The following is a 17,709-nucleotide window of genomic DNA, read 5'->3' as shown; positions in this document are numbered from 1 at the left end:
GCTCAGTTCAGCAGGAACAGGAGTCTGGGCTGAGCGCTGGTGGCTGCCGGGGTCCCCAAAACCCCCCCCAGGACCCCCAAAAACCCCCATTGAGGTCCCCAAAACCCCCCCCATGACCCCAAAAACTCCCTTTGGGGTCCCCAAACCCCCCTCCAGGAGTCCAATTCCCCCTCCAGGAGCCCAAAAACCTCCAGTAGGGACCCCAATTCGCCCCCCAGGACCTCAAAGTCCCCTCCAAGACCCCAAAAGTCCCCATTGGGGTCCCCAAAACCCCCTCCAGGACCCAAAAACCCCCGTTAGGGTCCCCAATTCCCCCTCCAGGACCCAAAAACCCCCGTTAGGGTCCCCAATTCCCCCTCCAGGACTCAAAAACCCCCACTGGGGTCCCCAATTCCTCCCCCAGGACCCCAAAACCCCCCTCCAGGACTCTAAAAACCCCCATTGGGATTACCACCCCCCATATTGGAGTCCCCGAAACCCCCTCCAGGACCCCAAAAACACCCATTGGGGACCCCAAAATCCTTCCCCCGGACCCTAAACCACTCCCCGGGACCACAAACCCCCCATTGGGGTCCCCAATTCCCCTCCCAGGACCTCAAAGTCCCCTCCAGGACCCCAAAACCCCCCCCCAGGACCCCAGGCACCCCCCCTCCGGACCCCTAAACCACCCCCCCCGGACCCCAAATCCCCCCATTGGGGTCCGCAACCCCCCCGTGGTGGAGCCCTGCCCGGGTCCCGCTGTCGGACTGAGCTCACCGGGACCCGCAGGTTCTTCCACAGCAGCGACGCCCCGAACCCACCGTTGGGGGGCCCCAAATTGGGGGGGGGGGGGGGCCCCCAACACATACACAGGGCTGGGACTCCCCCAAAACCAACCCGGCTGGAACCAATGGCAATGGGGGGGGGGGGGAGGAAGGGGGGAGGATGGGGGTCACGTGGGGGGGGTTTAACGCCCCTCCCCCCCCCCCAATAAAGAGCCTTTTTCCGTTTTTCCCTGTTTGTTTCCCAAAATAACCCGGATTCCAGGGAATTTCCCTGACGTCATCGGTGGGGGAGGAGCTTCGGCACCGCCCCAACAAGATCCGCCCACCCGCGGGGGGGTTGCCCACGTGTCCCGCCCCCCCTTCCCCCAATAACACAACGAGACGCGGCCCCTTTAAGAGCTTCCCTCCAGACTCCCCCCCCCCAGCGGGAGCCTTGAGCCAATCACAGCTCAGCCCCCGCCGCGCGTCAATCACTGGGAGGGCAGGGCGCGCCGCAGCCAATCAGCACCGAGGGGGGCGGAGCCTCGGGGGTAGTTTTTTTCCCACCCATTCATAAAACTTCCGCTGCGCGTCAATCACTGCGAGGGGCGGGGCGCGCCGCGCGCGGCAGCTGCCGCAGCCAATCAGCGCCGAGGAGGCGGAGCCTTAGGGAGCTTTTTTTTTCCCACCCATTCATAACACTTCCGCGGGGGCCGCATGAACGGAGCGGGAAAGGAGCGGCCCCAAAACCCCCCTCCCCACACCCGGGGCCCTCCTGCCGTCACCACAACGTCACCTTAGAAGGAGAAGGGGGTGTGTGTGTGTCCCCCCCAAAATGCCTTTATTAAGACAATTAACCGCGGGGGAGGGGGGGGGGAGTTGGGGTTTAGCCCCGCCTCTTCTTGGCCTTGCCCTTGGGGGGGGCGGGGCGCTGAGAGGCGGCGGGGGGCGGGGTGAGGAGCGCGAGCCGCGGGGGGGGGCCGGCGCTCGCGCGCTGCAGCGCGTCCCGCTCGATCCGCGCGCGGATCCCGACCTCGAGCCGCTGCGGGGGGGGGGGGAGGGAAGGGTCAGATTTGGGGGGGTGGGGGGGGGGCACATTGGCCCCATCCCCTCCCCCGCCCCCCCATATCCTGTCCCCCCCTTCACCTTCTTCAGCTTCTGCTGCCGGATCACGTGGAGCTTCTTGGGCGCGATGGCGCGGCCTGGGGGGGGGGGGGTAAAGGGTCGGTGGGACCATCCCCCCCCCACACCCCAATAAGACCCAACCCAACTCCCCCCCCCCCCGGTCTCACCTCCCTTCCGCAGCCCCCGCGCCCCGGTTCCCGCCGCCGCCGCCGCCGCCGCCTTCCGGGGCCGCTTTGGCGCCGACTTGGGCCTGCCCTGCGCCATGCTGCCGCCGCCGCTTCCGGGTTCCGGCACGGCGGGGCCTAGAGAGGCGCGGCGGCGGCGGCGCAAGGCACGATGGGATAGAGGCGGGACGCGGAGGCGCTTTACTGCCCCCCGGCGGCCGCGCGCTCCGCCAGCGCCCGGCGCACGTCGCTCGCGGGCACCACCCCCCACTCGGTGACGACGCCGCCCGTGATGAGGTCATGCGGCGTGACGTCAAACGCCGGGTTCCACACGTCGATACCTGGAGATGGCGGGAAACGGCGTCACGGGGGAGGGGGGGAGGGGAGGTGGGACCCCCCGCCCCCCGGTGCCCTATATGGGACTCCCCTGCCCTATATGGACCCCCCCCGTGCCCTATATGGGCACCCTCCTGCCCTATATGGACCCCCCCCGTGCCCTATATGGGCACCCTCCTGCCCTATATGGGACCCCCGTGCCCTATATGGGACCCACCATGCCCTATATGGGACCCCCTATGCCCTATATGGGACCCCCCGTGCCCTACATGGAACCCCCGGTGCCCTATATAGGACTCCCCGTGCCCTATATGGGACCCTCTGTGCCCTATATGGGACCCTCTGTGCCGCATATGGGACCCCCCGTGCCCTATATGGGACCCTCTGTGCCATATATGGAACCCCCCGCCCTATATGGGACCCCCCCGTGCCCTATATGGGACCCCCCATGCCCTATATGGGACCCCTCCTGCCCTATATAGGACCCCCCATACCCCATATAGGACCTACCCACCTCATATGGGACCCTCTGCCCCACATGGGACTCTCTACCCTATATAGGAACCCATATAAGACCCCCCAGGGGGCAATGGGGACACCCCCAAGCCACGTGGAACACCCGTGTCTCATATAGGACCCTAACCCCTATGGGATCCTCACTCCATGTGGGACCCCTCCAAACCCATAGGGGAGCCCCCTGCCCTATATGGGACCCTCTGCTCCATACGGGACCTCTCCATTCCATATAGGACTCCCTCCAGCCACACATGGGACCCCCTCCCCTATACGGGACCTCCTGCCCTATACGGGACCCCCTGCCCTATACGGGACCCCCTGCCCTATATGGGGCCCCGTGCCCTATATGGGATCTCCTGCCCTATATGGGATCCCCTGCCCTATACGGGACCTCCTGCCCTATACGGGAGCCCCTGCCCTATACAAGACCCTCTGCCCTATATGGGATCTCCTGCTCTATATGGGACCCCCCGCCCTATATGGGATCTCCTGTGCTATACGGGACCTCCTGCCCTATACAGGACACCCTGCCCTATAAAAGATCCCCTGCCCTATACGGGACCCCTGCCCTATAGAAGACCCTTCTCCCTATACGGGACCCCCTGCCCTATACGGGACCCCCTGCCCTATATGGGACCCTGCCCTATATGGGATCTCCTGCTCTATATGGGACCCCCTGCCCTATATGGGAACCCCCTGCCCCATACGGCCCCCCGGGCCCATGAGCAGCCTGTGGGGCACCGCACCGGGGGGGGCCAGGCAGAGCCCCCTGCAGGTGGGTGAGCTCCCGGCCCGGCCGCTCCTCGATGGGGATGTGGGTCCCGCTCGGCACCGCGGGGTCGCAGGACGAGCTCGGCGCCGCCACGTAGAAGGGGACGCGGTGGTGCCGCGCGGCCACCGCCAGCTGGTACGTCCCGATCTTGTTGGCCGTGTCCCCGTTGGGCGCCACGGCGGTCGGCTCCCACCACCACGGCTGCGGGGGGGGGCCAGGGGACGGTCAGTGTGTGTGTGCCCGGCCCGGCACCAGCCCCGGCTCGGCTCCATCCCTATCCCAGCTCCATCCCTATCCCGGTGCCATTCCCATCCCGGCTCCACCCCCATCCCGTTGCCATCCCCATCCCCCATCCCAGCTCCATCCCAATCCCCATTCCAGCTCCATCCCCATCCCCACTCCATCCCCATCCCCACTCCATCCCCAATCCCACTGCCATCCCCATCCCATCCCTATCCCAGCTCCCATCCCCATCCCGCTGACAGCCCCATCCCCATCCCAACTCCATCCCCATCCCGCTGCCATCCCCATCCTGGTGCCATCCCCTTCCCATTGCCATCCCCATCCCAGCTCCATCCCCACCTCATTGCCATCCCCATCCCGCTGCCATCCCCATCCCAGCTCCATCCCCACCCCATTGCCATCCCCATCCCGCTGCCATCCCCATCCCAGCTCCATGCCCATCCCCATCCCAGCTCCATCCCCATCCCAACTCCATCCGCACCCCGTTGCCATCCCCATCCCGTTGCCAGCCCCATCCCCATCCCCTCCCGCTGCCATCCCCATCCCATCCCCACCGCGCTCCCTCCCGGCTCTCACCATCGACGCCGCAGTCCCTCATGGCGGCGGCGGCGGCGCTGTCGGCGATGAGGGTGGCGGGGATGTTGTCGTGGAGCAGCTCGAAGGCCGTGAGGCGGCTGCCCTGGTTGTAGGGCCGGGTCTCGGTGCACAGCACCCGCCGCAGCCGGCCCTGCCCGTGCAGCGCCCGCACGATGCCTGCGGCAGGCAACGGGGTGCTGCGGTCAGCGGGGGGGGGGGGGGGGGTGGTGGGTGGGATTTGGGGTGCTGGGGGGGGCTCGGGGGGGTCGGGGTCCCACCGAGCGCGGTGCCGTAGCCGGCCGTGGCCAGGCTGCCGGTGTTGCAGTGGGTGAGGATGGTGACGGGGACGCCGGCGGGGACGCGGCGCAGGATGTCCTGGGCTCCGTGAGCCCCGATGCTCTCGTTGTCCGCCCGGTCCTTGGCCAAGAGCCCCTCGATGTGCTCGATGATGCTGGGGGGGGATGAACCTGGGTAGCAAACACCCCCCCCAGCACCCCAATACCCCCCCCAGCACCCCACTACCTCCCTCAGCACCCCAATACCCCACCAGCACCCCACCACCCCCCAGCACCCCACTATCACCCCCAGCACCCCAACACTACCCCCAGCACGCCAACACCCCCCAGCACCCCACTACCCCCCCCAGCACCCAAATACCCTCCCCAGCACCCCAATACCCCCTTGGCACCCCAGCACCCCCAGCACCCCAACACCCCTCGGCACCCTACTACCCCTCAGCACCCCAATACCCCCCAGCACCCCAACGCCCCCCAGCACCCCACTACCCCCCCAGCACCCCAATACCACCCCCAGGACCCCCAGCACCCCACTATCCCCCTGGCACCCCCCTACCCCCCCAGCACCCAATACCCCCCTCGGCATCCCAATACCCCCCCAGCACCCCAATACACCCTCAGCACCCCACTATCCCCTGGCACCCCACTACCCCTCCAGCACCCCAATACCCCCCTCAGCACCCAATACCCCCCAGCACCCCAGTACACCCCCAGCACCCCCAATACACCCTCAGCACCCCACTATCCCCCTGGCACCCCACTACCCCCTCCAGCACCCCAATACCCCCCTCAGCACCCCAATACCCCCCAGCACCCCAGTACACCCCCCGGCACCCCAATACACCCTCAGCACCCCACTACCCCCCCCAGCACCCCAACACCCCCCATAGCACCCCAATACCCGCTCGGACCCTACTACCCCCCCAGCACCCAAATACCCCCCAGCACCCAAATACCCCCCCAGCACCCCAAAATCCCACCCCCAGCACCCCAAATACCCCCCAGCACCCCAATACCCCCTCGGCACCCCAGCACCCCCCAGCACCCAACACCCCCCCGCACCCCACTGCCCCCCCCGGCACCCTAAACACCTCCCCAGCACCCCACTACCCCCCCCAGCACCCCAATACCACATCCAGGACCCCTAGCACCCCACTACCCCCCTCAGCACCCCACTATCCCCCTCAGCACCCCAGTATCCCCCTCACACCCCAACACCCCCCAACACCTCAATACCCCCCTCAGCACCCCAATACACCCCCCCAGCACCCCAACACCCCACGGGGCACCCCCGCCACCCCCCGCCGCGCCCGTACCGCTCTCGCAGCCCGCCGGCGGTGATCCCGGGGCTCCGGCTCCATTCCCGCAGGCGCTCCCGGAGCCGCTCGGCCTCACGGTGCAGGTTGACCGCGGTGGGTCGCGCCGTGAGCAGGAACCGAAGGCGCTGCTCCACGAAGGCTTCCAACGCCGCGACCCCATCCCCGGCACCGGCATCCCCGGCACCGGCAGCCCCGGCAACCGGCAGCCCCGGCACCGGCATCCCGGCACCGGCAGCCCCGGCACCGGCCCGCCAGCTCCAGCGCCAGGCTCAAGCATCCGACCAAGGCGATCGCCGGCGCTCCCCCGGACCTGCGGCGCCGCCGGTGTCAGCGCGGTGCGCTCGGGGAACCGGGTCCGGGGAGGGGGGGGGTCCCCGGTGTCCCCGTGTGTGTGTGTCCCCCCCCCTCTGCCCCACAAGTCACCTCCATGCTGTGGATGGCCTCCCAGGCGCGCTCCGCTCCGTCCACCCGCTCATAGCGGAGCTGCTCCGGTAGCAGGAGCTGGTTGAGGATCGAGAGGGAACCGCGCCGGTACCGGATGGACTCCAGCGCCATAGCGGGGACGGAAGCGGAGATCGGGCTTCCTGCCCCCCCCCCCCGCCCCGCCCCGAGCCGCCGGCATGGCCGGAAGGAACCGAAACGGGGCGAGGGGGGGGGATCCCCGTGTGTGACCCCCCCATATGCCACCACGCAGTGACAGGGGGAGATGCTGCCAATAGCTTTTAATGGGGGACACACACACACGAATGGAAGGGGGGGGTAATTCCAAAGGGGGGGTAATTCCAAAGAGGGGGTAATTCCAAAGAGGGGGTAATTCCAAAGGGGGGGGTGTTTGGAGCAGCCGGGGGGGGTCCCGGCCCCCCTCAGGAGCTGTCGGAGTCGGAATAGTCGGCGACAAGGGACGTTGTGGGGATGCTCTGGGGGGCCCCCCCGGGCTCAGCCCCCCCACCCCGGGGCTCAGCGCTGTGCTTTGGGGGGCTGCAGGAGGGGGGGTCACCCTTGCGGACGATGCCGAGAGTGCTGCGGGTAGGGGGGGGGGTCCGCGCCCCCCCCACCGGGGCCGGTTTCCGCGGTGGGTCTCCGGTGGCCGGGGGGAACCAGGGCCGGGATGAGATCTCCGTTCGCTTCAGCCTCTGCTTGTCCTCGTAGGCTGGGGGGGGGACACACACACAAAGGGGGTGTCACACACAAGGGGGGGGTGACTGTCACACAGGGACAGGGTGTCCCCCCCCCCGGGGTCCCGTACGCACAGTGCGGGCTCTGCAGCGCCAGCAGCGCCGCCACCCGCCGGTCCTGCGGCTCCTCCGGCAGCAGCGCGATGCCGAGCCCCGGCCGAGGCTCCTCCCGCGGCGGCGGCTTCTGCTCCTGCGGGGGGGGGGGGGATATGGGGATAGGGACATCCCTCCCAGTATGGGGATAGGGAGACCCTCCCAGTATTGGGATATAAGGATAAGGACGTCCCTCCCAGTGTGGGGATATAGGGACAGGGACATCCCTCCCAGTGTGGGGATACAGGGACAGGGAGGCCCTCCCAGTGTCAGGATATAGGGACAGGGACATCCCTCCCAGTGTGGGGATATAGGGACAGGGACATCCCTCCCAGTGTGGGGATATAGGGACAGGGAGACCCTCCCAGTGTCAGGATATAGGGACAGGGACATCCCTCCCAGTATGGGGATATAGGGACAGGGAGACCCTCCCAGTATGCGGATATGGGGACAGGGACATCCCTCCCAGTATGGGGACACGGGGACAGGGACATCCCTCCCAGTATGGGGATATGGGGATAGGGACATCCCTCCCAGTATGGGGATACAGGCATAGGGAGACCCTCCCAGTGTCAGGATATAAGGATAACGACATCCCTCCCAGTGTGGGGATATAGGGACAGGGACATCCCTCCCAGTGTGGGGATATAGGGAGAGGGACATCCCTCCCAGTGTCGGGATACAGGGACAGGGAGGCCCTCCCAGTGTGGGGTATGGGGACAGGGACATCCCTCCCAGTGTCGGGATATATGGATAGGGACATCCCTCCCAGTATGAGGATATAGGGACAGGGAGACCCTCCCAGTGTGGGGATATAGGGATAGGGACATCCCTCCCAGTGTGGGGATATGGGGACAGGGACATCCCTCCCAGTATGGGGATATAGGGACAGGCAGACCCTTCCAGTATGGGGATATAGGGACAGGGACATCCCTCCCAGTATGGGGATATAGGGACAGGGACATCCCTCCCAGTATGGGGATATAGGGACAGGGACATCCCTCCCAGTATGGGGATATAGGGAGAGGGAGACCCTCCCAGTGTCAGGATATAGGGACAGGGACATCCCTCCCAGTATGGGGATATAGGGACAGGGAGACCCTCCCAGTATGGGGATATGGGGACAGGGACATCCCTCCCAGTATGGGGACACGGGGACAGGGACATCCCTCCCAGTATGGGGATATGGGGATAGGGACATCCCTCCCAGTATGGGGACACGGGGACAGGGACATCCCTCCCAGTATGGGGATATGGGGACAGGGACATCCCTCCCAGTATGGGGACACGGGGACAGGGACATCCCTCCCAGTATGGGGACACGGGGACAGGGACATCCCTCCCAGTATGGGGATATGGGGATAGGGACATCCCTCCCAGTATGGAGATATAGGGATAGGGAGACCCTCCCAGTGTGGGGATACAGGGATAGGGAGACCCTCCCAGTGTCAGGATATAAGGATAACGACATCCCTCCCAGTATGGGGATATAGGGACAGGGACATCCCTCCCAGTGTCGGGATATAGGGACAGGGACCTCCCTCCCAGTATGGGGATACAGGGATAGGGACATCCCTCCCAGTGCGGGGTATGGGGATAGGGACATCCCTCCCAGTATGGAGATACAGGGATAGGGAGACCCTCCCAGTGTCGGGATATAGGGACAGGGACATCCCTCCCCATGCGGTCACTGGCGTGTACTGGTGTGTACTGGTGCGCGCTGGCGCGCGCCGGGAGCGCTCACCCGGAAGCGGCTCCGCAGGCGGCAGTTGATCCCGAAGTCGTCCTTCCAGAGGCTCTGGAAGTGCTGGAGCGCCGCCAGCCCCGGCGCGGCCCGCTCCCGGCACTCCCGGTCGGCGGCGCCGTGCTCCAGCCGGAACATGGCATCCGACTCCAGGCGCTCCCGCGCCTCCCGCTCTGCGGACACCCGCACCGCTGCCGCACTGCGAGCACTGGGAGCACTGGGGGGACTGCGGGACTGGGGGCACTGGGGGGCACTGGGGGGCACTGGTGTTACTGTGTGACTGGTGTTACTGGTGTCATTGGTGTGACTGGACTCACCAGTGGCACTGTGTGACTGGTGGCACTGGTGTTATTGGTGTGACTGGTGCCACTGGTGCGACTGGTGTGACTGGTGTCATTGGTGTGACTGGTGTGACTGGTGTCATTGGTTTGACTGGTCTCACCGGTGGCACTGTGTGACTGGTGCCACTGGTGTGACTGGTGCCACTGGTGTGACTGGACTCACCGGTGGCACTGTGTGACTGGTGTTACTGGTGTTATTGGTGTTACTGGTGTGACTGGTGTCACTGTGTGACTGGTGTTATTGGTGTTACTGGACTCACCGGTGGCACTGTGTGACTGGTGGCACTGGTGTCACTGGCATCACCGGCAGCACTGTGTGACTGTTGTTGCTGGTGTTATTGGTGTGACTGGTGTTACTGGTCTCACCGGGGGCACTGTGTGACTGGTGGCACTGGTGTTATTGGTGTTACTGGTGCCATTGGTGTGACTGGACTCACCGGTGGCACTGTGTGACTGGTGGCACTGGTGTTATTGGTGTTACTGGTGTGACTGGTGTCACTGTGTGACTGGTGTTATTGGTGTTACTGGTATCACTGGTGGCACCGTGTGATTGGTGCCACTGGTGTGACTGGTGTTACTGGTGTGACTGGACTCACCAGTGGCACTGTGTGACTGGTGTCACTGGTATGACTGTTGCCACTGGTGTGACTGGTGTCATTGGTGTCACTGGTATCACCGGCGGCACTGTGTGACTGGTGTCACTGGTGTTATTGGTGTGACTGGTTCACTGGTGTGACTGGTGTTATTGGTGTGACTGGACTCACCGGTGGCACTGTGTGACTGGTGGCACTGGTGCAACTGGTCTCACCAGTGGCACTGTGTGACTTGTGTAACTGGTGTGACAGCACTCACCGGTGGCACTGTGTCACTGGTGGCACTGGTGGCACTGGTGGCACTGTGTGACTGGTGTCACTGGTGTAACTGGTGTGACAGCACTCACCGGTGGCACTGTGTCACTGGTGGCACTGGTGTTAATGGTGTGACAGCACTCACCAGTGGCACTGTGTGACTGGTGGCACTGGTGTTACTGGTGTGACAGCACTCACCGGTGGCACTGTGTGACTGGTGTCACTGGTGTTAATGGTGTGACAGCACTCACCGGTGGCACTGTGTGACTGGTGGCACTGGTGTCGCTGGTGTCACTGGTGGCACCGTGTGACTGGTGTGACTGGTGTTACTGGTGTGACTGGACTCACCGGTGGCACTGTGTGACTGGTGTGACTGGTGTTACTGGTGGTGTGACTGGTGTGACAGGACTCACCGGTGGCACTGTGTCACTGGTGTGACTGGTGTCACTGGGAGCACTGTGTGACTGGTGTGACTGGTGGTGTCACTGGTGTGACAGCACTCACCGGTGGCACTGTGTGACTGGTGTTACTGGTGTGACTGGTGCCACTGGTGTTACTGGTGGTGTGACAGGACTCACCGGTGGCACTGTGTGACTGGTGCCACTGGTGTGACTGCACTCACCGGTGGCACTGTGTGACTGGTGTGACTGGTGTCACTGGTGCCACTGGTGTGACTGGTGCCACTGGTGTGAATGGACTCACCGGTGGCACTGTGTGACTGGTGTGACTGGTGTCACTGGTGCCACTGGTGTGACAGCACTCACCGGTGGCACTGTGTGACTGGTGTGACTGGTGTCACTGGTGTGACTGGTGGTGTCACTGGTGTGACAGCACTCACCGGTGGCACTGTGTCACTGGTGTGACTGGTGTCACTGGTGTGACTGGACTCACCGGTGGCACTGTGTGACTGGTGTCACTGGGAGCACTGTGTGACTGGTGTCGCTGGTGTGACTGGTGCCACGGTGTGACCGGACTCACCGGTGGGCAGCACCTGCTGGTTCTCGGCCATGTCCCAGCGCTCCTCCTTGCGCCGGGCGCCGCTGACGATGACGTAGTCGCATCCCGCGGGGTCCGTCTGCAGCTCGATGTGGTTCACGCACAGGTGGCACTTCATGCGGAACCTGCCGCACGGGCACGGTGGGACACGGCGGGGACGCGCCGGGGACGGGGACGGGGAGGGGGACGGGGAGGGGGACAGGGATGGGGACAGGGATGGGGACAGGGATGGGGACAGGGAGGGGACAGGGAGGGGACAGGGAGGGGGACAGGGAGAGGGACAGGGAGGGGGACAGGGAGGGGGACAGGGAGGGGGACGGGGATGGGGACAGGGATGGGGACAGGGAGGGGGACAGGGAGGGGGACAGGGAGGGGGACAGGGAGGGGGACGGGGATGGGGACAGGGAGGGGACAGGGAGGGGGACGGGGATGGGGACAGGGAGGGGGACAGGGAGGGGACAGGGAGGGGGACAGGGAGGGGACAGGGAGGGGACAGGGAGGGGACAGGGAGGGGGACGGGGATGGGGACAGGGATGGGGACAGGGATGGGGACAGGGACAGGGACAGGGATGCGGACAGGGAGGGGACAGGGAGGGGGACGGGGAGGGGACAGGGAGGGGACAGGGAGGGGGACAGGGAGGGGGACAGGGAGGGGACAGGGATGGGGACAGGGAGGGGACAGGGAGGGGGACGGGGATGGGGACAGGGAGGGGGACAGGGAGAGGGACAGGGAGGGGACAGGGAGGGGACAGGGATGGGGACAGGGAGGGGACAGGGAGGGGGACAGGGAGGGGGACAGGGAGGGGGACAGGGAGGGGACAGGGAAGGGGACAGGGAGGGGACAGGGATGGGGACAGGGAGGGGACAGGGAGGGGACAGGGAGGGGGACAGGGAGGGGACAGGGAGGGGACAGGGAGGGGGACAGGGAGGGGACAGGGATGGGATCAGGGTTGGGGACAGGGATGGGGACAGGGATGGGGACAGGTCCCACCTGTAGATGGGCGTCGTGTAGTAGGTTCCAACCTTCTTCTTCTCTGCGTTGTAGCGGACACCTGGAGCAGGAGCAGGATCAGACCCGGCCCCATCCCAGGAATGCCGGAGCCGGGAATGCCGGGGCTGGGAATGCCGGGGCTGGGAATGCCGGGGCCGGGAATGCCAGAGCCGGGAATGCCGGGGCTGGGAATGCCGGGCTCAGACTCACCCATCCCGATGTGGTTCTTGCAGCCATCGCACCAGATGTTAAAGGGCATCTCGAACCTTGGGGGGGGGACGGACACACACACACAGGGGTGGGGGGATGTCCCCAACCCCCCCCCCACCATGTCCCCACCACCCCCCCCCGGTGCCCCCCCCGTGCCCCCACCTGATGATGAGGATGCCCTGCGCCAGCTTCCGGGCGCGCTCCCGCAGCGGGTGGCTCCCATGGTACTTGTTGAGGGACCCGTGCTGGGGGGGGGGGGCAGCATGGGGGGGGGGGGTCAGCGGGAGCTGGGGAACCCCCCCCAACACCCCCCAACACATGCCCCACCACCCCCAAAACAGCCCAACCACCCCAAAACACACCCAAACCCCCCCTAAACACCTCCCAAACACCCCAAGCACCCCCCAAACACCCCCAACACCCCCCAAACACCCCCAAAACATGCCCCACCACCCCCAAACACCCCCTGAGCCCCCCAAGCACCCCCCAAACACCCCCAAACACCCCCCAAACACCCCAAACACCCCCCAAACAACCCCAAGCACCCCCAACACCCCCCAAACACCCCCAAAACATGCCCCAACACCCCCCAAGGCCCCCAAACACCCCCAAAACATGCCCCAACACCCCCAAACACCCCCTGAGCCCCCCAAGCACCCCCCAAACAACCCCAACACATGCCCCAACACCCCCAAACACCCCCCGAACCCCCCAAACACCCCCAAGCACCCCCAAACACCCCCCAAACACCCCCAAAACATGCCCCAACACCCCCAAAACACCCCCCGAACCCCCCAAACACCCCCCAAACAACCCCAAGCACCCCCAACACCCCCCAAACACCCCCAAAACATGCCCCACCACCCCCAAAACACCCCAACCACCCCAAAACACACCCAAACTCCCCCCAAACACCCCCAACACCCCCAAACACCCCCAACACATGCCCCAACACCCCTCAAACACCTCCAAGCACCCCCCAAACACCCCCAACACCCCCCAAAACACCTCAAAGCATCCCCAACACACGCCCCAACACCCCCAAACACCACCAACACCCCCCAAACCTCCCCAAAACATGCCCCAACACCCCCCAAGCGCCCCCAACACACCCCCAAACCCCCCAAAAGCACCCCCAAGCCCCCCCAAGCTCCCCTAACACCCCAAAACATGCCCCAACCCCTCCCCAAACACCCCCCAAAACACCCCCAAACACCCCAACACCCCTCAAACACCCCCAACACTTCCCCCAACAACCCCAAACACCCCCCAAACAACCCCAACAACCCCCAAACCCCCCCAAAACATGCCCCAACACCCCCCAAGCCCCCCCAACACACCCCCAAACCCCCCAAAAACACCCCCAAACGCCCCCCAAACTCCCCTAACACCCCAAAACATGCCCCAACCCCCCCCCAAAACACCTCAAAGCATCCCTGAACCCCCCCAAACACCTCACAACACCACCCCCCCCCCCCCAAAACCCCCCCTGAGCCGCACCTTGGCCGGGTCGAAGTCGGGGGGATAGTACTTGTTGGTGCCCTTGCGCTCACCCTGAGGGGGGACACAGGGATCAGACCCCCCTAGGGACACCCTGGGGACCCCCCTGGGGACCCCCCCGGTGGCCATGGGGGGCTCCTGGTGGCCACACTCACCATGGCGGAGGGTCTCTGGTGCCACTGGAGCGGGACACACGGAGCTGGGGGACAAGGAGCTGCGGTAACAGGGGGGAAATGGGGGGCTCCCAGCCTGAACCGGGACACGGACACCCCCCAGGATGGGCGATGGGGACAGGGAACCCCCAGTGCGGGCTATGGGGTGGGGACACCCCGTTATGGGCCATGGGGACCCCGTTACAGGCCATGGACACCCCGTTACGGGCCATGGACACCCCGTTCTGGGCCATGGACACCCCGTTACGGGCCATGGACACCACGTTACAGGCCACGGACACCCCGTTACGGGCCATGGACACCCCATTAGGGGCCATGGACACCCCGTTAGGGGCCATGGACACTCCGTTACGGGCAATGGACACACCATTACAGGCTATAGACACCACGTTCTGGCGCATGGACACTCCGTTCTAGGCTATGGACACCCCATTACGGGCTATGGGGACCCCGTTAAAGGCCATGGATACCCCATTACGGTCTATGGGGACCCCGTTAAGGGCTATGGACACCCCATTACGGGCCATGGACACGCCGTTACGGGCTATGGACACCCCGTTACGGGCTATGGACACCCCGTTATGGGCTATGGGGACCCCGTTCTGGGCCATGGACACCCCATTACGGGCTATGGACACCCCGTTACGGGCCATGGACACCCCGTTATGGGCTATGGACACCCCGTTATGGGCTATGGACACCCCCATTACGGGCCATGGACACCCTGTTACGGACTATGGACACCCCATTACAGGCCCTGGAGACCCCGTTACGGGCTATGGACACCCCGTTACGGGCCATGGGGACCCCATTACGGGCTATAGACACCACGTTCTGGCGCATAGACACCCCATAACGGGCCATGGACACCCCGTTCTAGGCTATGGACACCCCATTACGGGCTATGGGGACCCCGTTAAAGGCCATGGATACCCCATTACGGTCTATGGGGACCCCGTTAAGGGCTATGGGGACCCCGTTAAGGGCTATGGACACCCCATTACGGGCTACGGACACCCCATTACGGGCTATGGACACCCCGTTACGGGCTATGGACACCCCGTTCTGGGCTATGGGGACCCGGCCGCGGCACCCCCGCTCCCGCCGCTCCCCACTAACCTCTTCCGCCTCGCCTCCTGCCGCCCCGCCCCTTCCGTTTACGTCACTCCGCAGCCGTAAAAGGGGGCGTGCCTCTCCCCTCCCGCCGCCGCGCGCATGCCCGGCTCGCGCCGCAGCGCGGTGACCTGCGGCCGCCCATGGCAACGGGGCCCCTCCTGCCCCAGCGACGGGTTGCTATGGCAACCGGGCCCATGGCAACCAGGCCCATGGTAACCAGGCCCCCAGCACCACCACTCCCCCCCCCGGGGGTCCTCGTGGCTGTTCTACCCCTTGGCACCCCCCTCCCGCCGCTGCTGTCCTCAGGTGACCCCGCAGGCGAGGGCAGAGCCGTGCACACGCGTGTGCGAACGTGTGCGTCCATGTGCACCGCACGTGCACACACGTGTGCACCGCCACGCTGTGCAGCTGCAATAACGGGGTCACCGGGATTATCCCCCCCCCCAACACACACACCCCTTCCTTGGGGATGGGCAGAACAGGGTGACCCAGTACGGTGACACCGCAGCATGGTGACACCATGGCACGGTGATGCCACAACACGGTGACACCGTGGCACGGTGACGCCACAACACGGTGACGCCACTGCACGGTGGCACCACGACACGGTGACACCACAACACGGTGACACCACGGCACGGTGACGCCACAACATGGTGACACCACAGCACGGTGACACCATGACACGGTGACGCCACAGCACGGTGACACCGCGGCACGGTGACGCCACAACATGGTGACACCACAGCACGGTGACACCATGACACGGTGACGCCACAGCACGGTGACACTGCGGCACGGTGACACCACGACACGGTGACGCCACAGCACGGTGACACCACGGCACAGTGACACCACAACACCGTGACACCATGGCATGGTGATGCCACAACACGGTGACACCGCGGCACGGTGACACCGCCGCTCCACATGGCCTTACACTGGGGACACGGCACAAAGGGACCCCCCCAAACTGCCCGTGGCCCTTTGAGCACCCCGATTTGGGTCCCTGGAGGGACACGGTGGGTGTCACCGTCCCGCTGTGGCCTTGCCGTGGTGCCACCGAGCTGCTTCAGCCCAGCGAAGCACCAACGTGTCCCCGCGGCGGGCGGATGGGTGGACCATTGGGTGCCACAGCATCCCCAGCCCATGTCCATGGGGTCCCCACGGCCCCACCTCCGGGTCTGGAACCACGCACAGCGCCAGGGACACACCGGCCTCGGACACGGGGTGACCGCAACGGCACAACCGGGACATCCCATCTCCACGGTGTCACCGGATGCATCCGGCTTTTCCCTTCTCCGGCTCCTTCCATCTCTCTCCCCCGGCACCGGAGAACCCCCGTCCGGCCGCGCTGGCAGTGGAGCCCGGTTGTGGCCGCACCGGCTGCCGGCACCGCGGGGCGTCCATCTGCCCCGGGCACACGCAGCCAGGGCCCGGAGCCGGGGCCGGGATGCACCGGGATGGAAGGAACCACGTTCCCTTGGCCGCGGTGCTGGCACCAACCCCCTGCTCCGGTGGGGCGGGTCCCCGCCGGGTGCTCTGGGGGTCCCCATCGCCCCCACGGGGTGGCGCCGGTGGGGACGGTCACGGCGGTGGCACCTCCCCATTGGCGGGGATGGGGACGGGGCACAGTCGGGGTACGGGGGGGGGGGGGTGAGAGGGCTTAAGGGCCCCCCCACTTTCGCCGCACCGGGACTGGATAAAAGCGGGGCCGGGACAAAGGCGCTGACGTCAGGCGCGGGGCTGGGGGCACCGGGCGACCTAATTCCAGCCGTGCCCGGGCAATGGACAATGGACACCCCCCCCTTGCCATGGCCGCGGTGTCCCCCCCCGCCGTGCACCCCGCGCTGTGTCCGTGTGCGCCTTCACATGCGCTGGTTCACACCTTCACATGTGCCAGTGCATGCCTTCACATGTGCCTGTGTGCACATTCACATGTGCTGTTCACACCTTCACATGTGCCCATGCGCACCTTCACATGCGCTGGTTCACACCTTCACATGGGCCGGTGCACACCTTCACATGTGCCAGTTCACACCCTCATATGTGCCCGTGTGCACCTTCACGTGTGCCAGTGCGCACCTTCATATGTGCCGGTACATGCCTTCACGTGTGCCCGTGCGCACCTTCACATGTGCTGGTGCACACCTTCACATGTGCCATGTGCACCTTCACATGTGCCGGTGCACACCTTCACATGTGCCATGTGCACCTTCACATGTGCCAGTGCGCACATTCACATGTGCCAGTGCACGCCTTCACATGAGCTGGTTCACACCTTCACATGTGCCAGTTCACACCCTCATATGTGCCCGTGTGCACCTTCACATGTGCCCGTGCGCACCTTCACATGTGCTGGTTCACACCTCCACATGTGCCAATTCACACCCTCATATGTGCCCGTGTGCACCTTCACGTGTGCCAGTGCG

At 65.4% G+C, this 17,709-nt stretch overlaps 2 protein-coding genes across 3 annotated transcripts; both read right to left on the bottom strand.

The window, feature by feature from the left end:
- Positions 1–1,567: 1,567 nt before the first annotated feature.
- On the bottom strand, positions 1,568–15,326 carry CCDC130 (coiled-coil domain containing 130). 2 transcript variants are annotated; one of them, XM_030475515.1, is made up of 17 exons: positions 15,281–15,322; positions 14,144–14,187; positions 13,989–14,042; positions 12,651–12,733; positions 12,489–12,544; positions 12,279–12,339; positions 11,270–11,412; positions 9,103–9,275; positions 7,341–7,455; positions 6,514–7,240; positions 6,088–6,400; positions 4,754–4,926; positions 4,476–4,652; positions 3,631–3,857; positions 2,036–2,373; positions 1,890–1,945; positions 1,568–1,785 (listed from the first exon to the last, which is right to left on the bottom strand). In XM_030475515.1, exons 2-10 carry the CDS (start codon positions 14,144–14,146, stop codon positions 6,954–6,956), a joined length of 975 nt encoding a protein of 324 aa, XP_030331375.1. In that variant the 5' UTR covers positions 14,147–14,187; positions 15,281–15,322; the 3' UTR covers positions 1,568–1,785; positions 1,890–1,945; positions 2,036–2,373; positions 3,631–3,857; positions 4,476–4,652; positions 4,754–4,926; positions 6,088–6,400; positions 6,514–6,953. The 2 variants fall into 2 exon arrangements, with proteins under 2 accessions (XP_030331375.1, XP_030331376.1); XM_030475516.1 differs by lacking the exons at positions 1,568–1,785; positions 1,890–1,945; positions 2,036–2,373; ... (2 more) ...; positions 4,754–4,926; positions 6,088–6,400 and having other exon boundaries at positions 6,596–7,240; positions 14,144–14,202; positions 15,281–15,326.
- MRI1 (methylthioribose-1-phosphate isomerase 1) lies at positions 2,234–6,311 on the bottom strand. Its single transcript, XM_030475479.1, has 5 exons — positions 6,088–6,311; positions 4,754–4,926; positions 4,459–4,652; positions 3,626–3,857; positions 2,234–2,373 (listed from the first exon to the last, which is right to left on the bottom strand). The coding sequence occupies exons 1-5, from the start codon at positions 6,309–6,311 to the stop codon at positions 2,234–2,236; spliced, it is 963 nt and encodes a 320-aa protein (XP_030331339.1).
- Positions 15,327–17,709: the final 2,383 nt, after the last annotated feature.

This window comes from Strigops habroptila, unplaced genomic scaffold (genome assembly GCF_004027225.2).
Source record: "Strigops habroptila isolate Jane unplaced genomic scaffold, bStrHab1.2.pri NW_022045640.1_ctg1, whole genome shotgun sequence".
NCBI classification, from domain to species: domain Eukaryota; kingdom Metazoa; phylum Chordata; class Aves; order Psittaciformes; family Psittacidae; genus Strigops; species Strigops habroptila.
This window is presented reverse-complemented; position numbering and strand designations above follow the sequence as displayed.

Bases quoted from the DNA above. Each gene is read 5' to 3' on its own strand.
- MRI1 (XM_030475479.1), bottom strand. From the start codon at position 6,311: ATGCCGGTGCCGGGGCTGCCGGTTGCCGGGGCTGCCGGTGCCGGGGAT. The intron at 4,927-6,087 runs GTACGGGCGCGG...ATCCCCCCCCAG, and splicing joins GCCGGCGGGCTGCGAGAGCG to CATCATCGAGCACATCGAGG. The intron at 4,653-4,753 runs GTGGGACCCCGA...TGCCTGCCGCAG, and splicing joins CGGCTACGGCACCGCGCTCG to GCATCGTGCGGGCGCTGCAC.
- CCDC130 (XM_030475516.1), bottom strand. The intron at 9,276-11,269 runs GTGAGTCCGGTC...GGGTGTCCGCAG, and splicing joins CCAGCAGGTGCTGCCCACCG to AGCGGGAGGCGCGGGAGCGC. The intron at 7,456-9,102 runs GTGAGCGCTCCC...CCCCCCCCGCAG, and splicing joins GCCTGCGGAGCCGCTTCCGG to GAGCAGAAGCCGCCGCCGCG.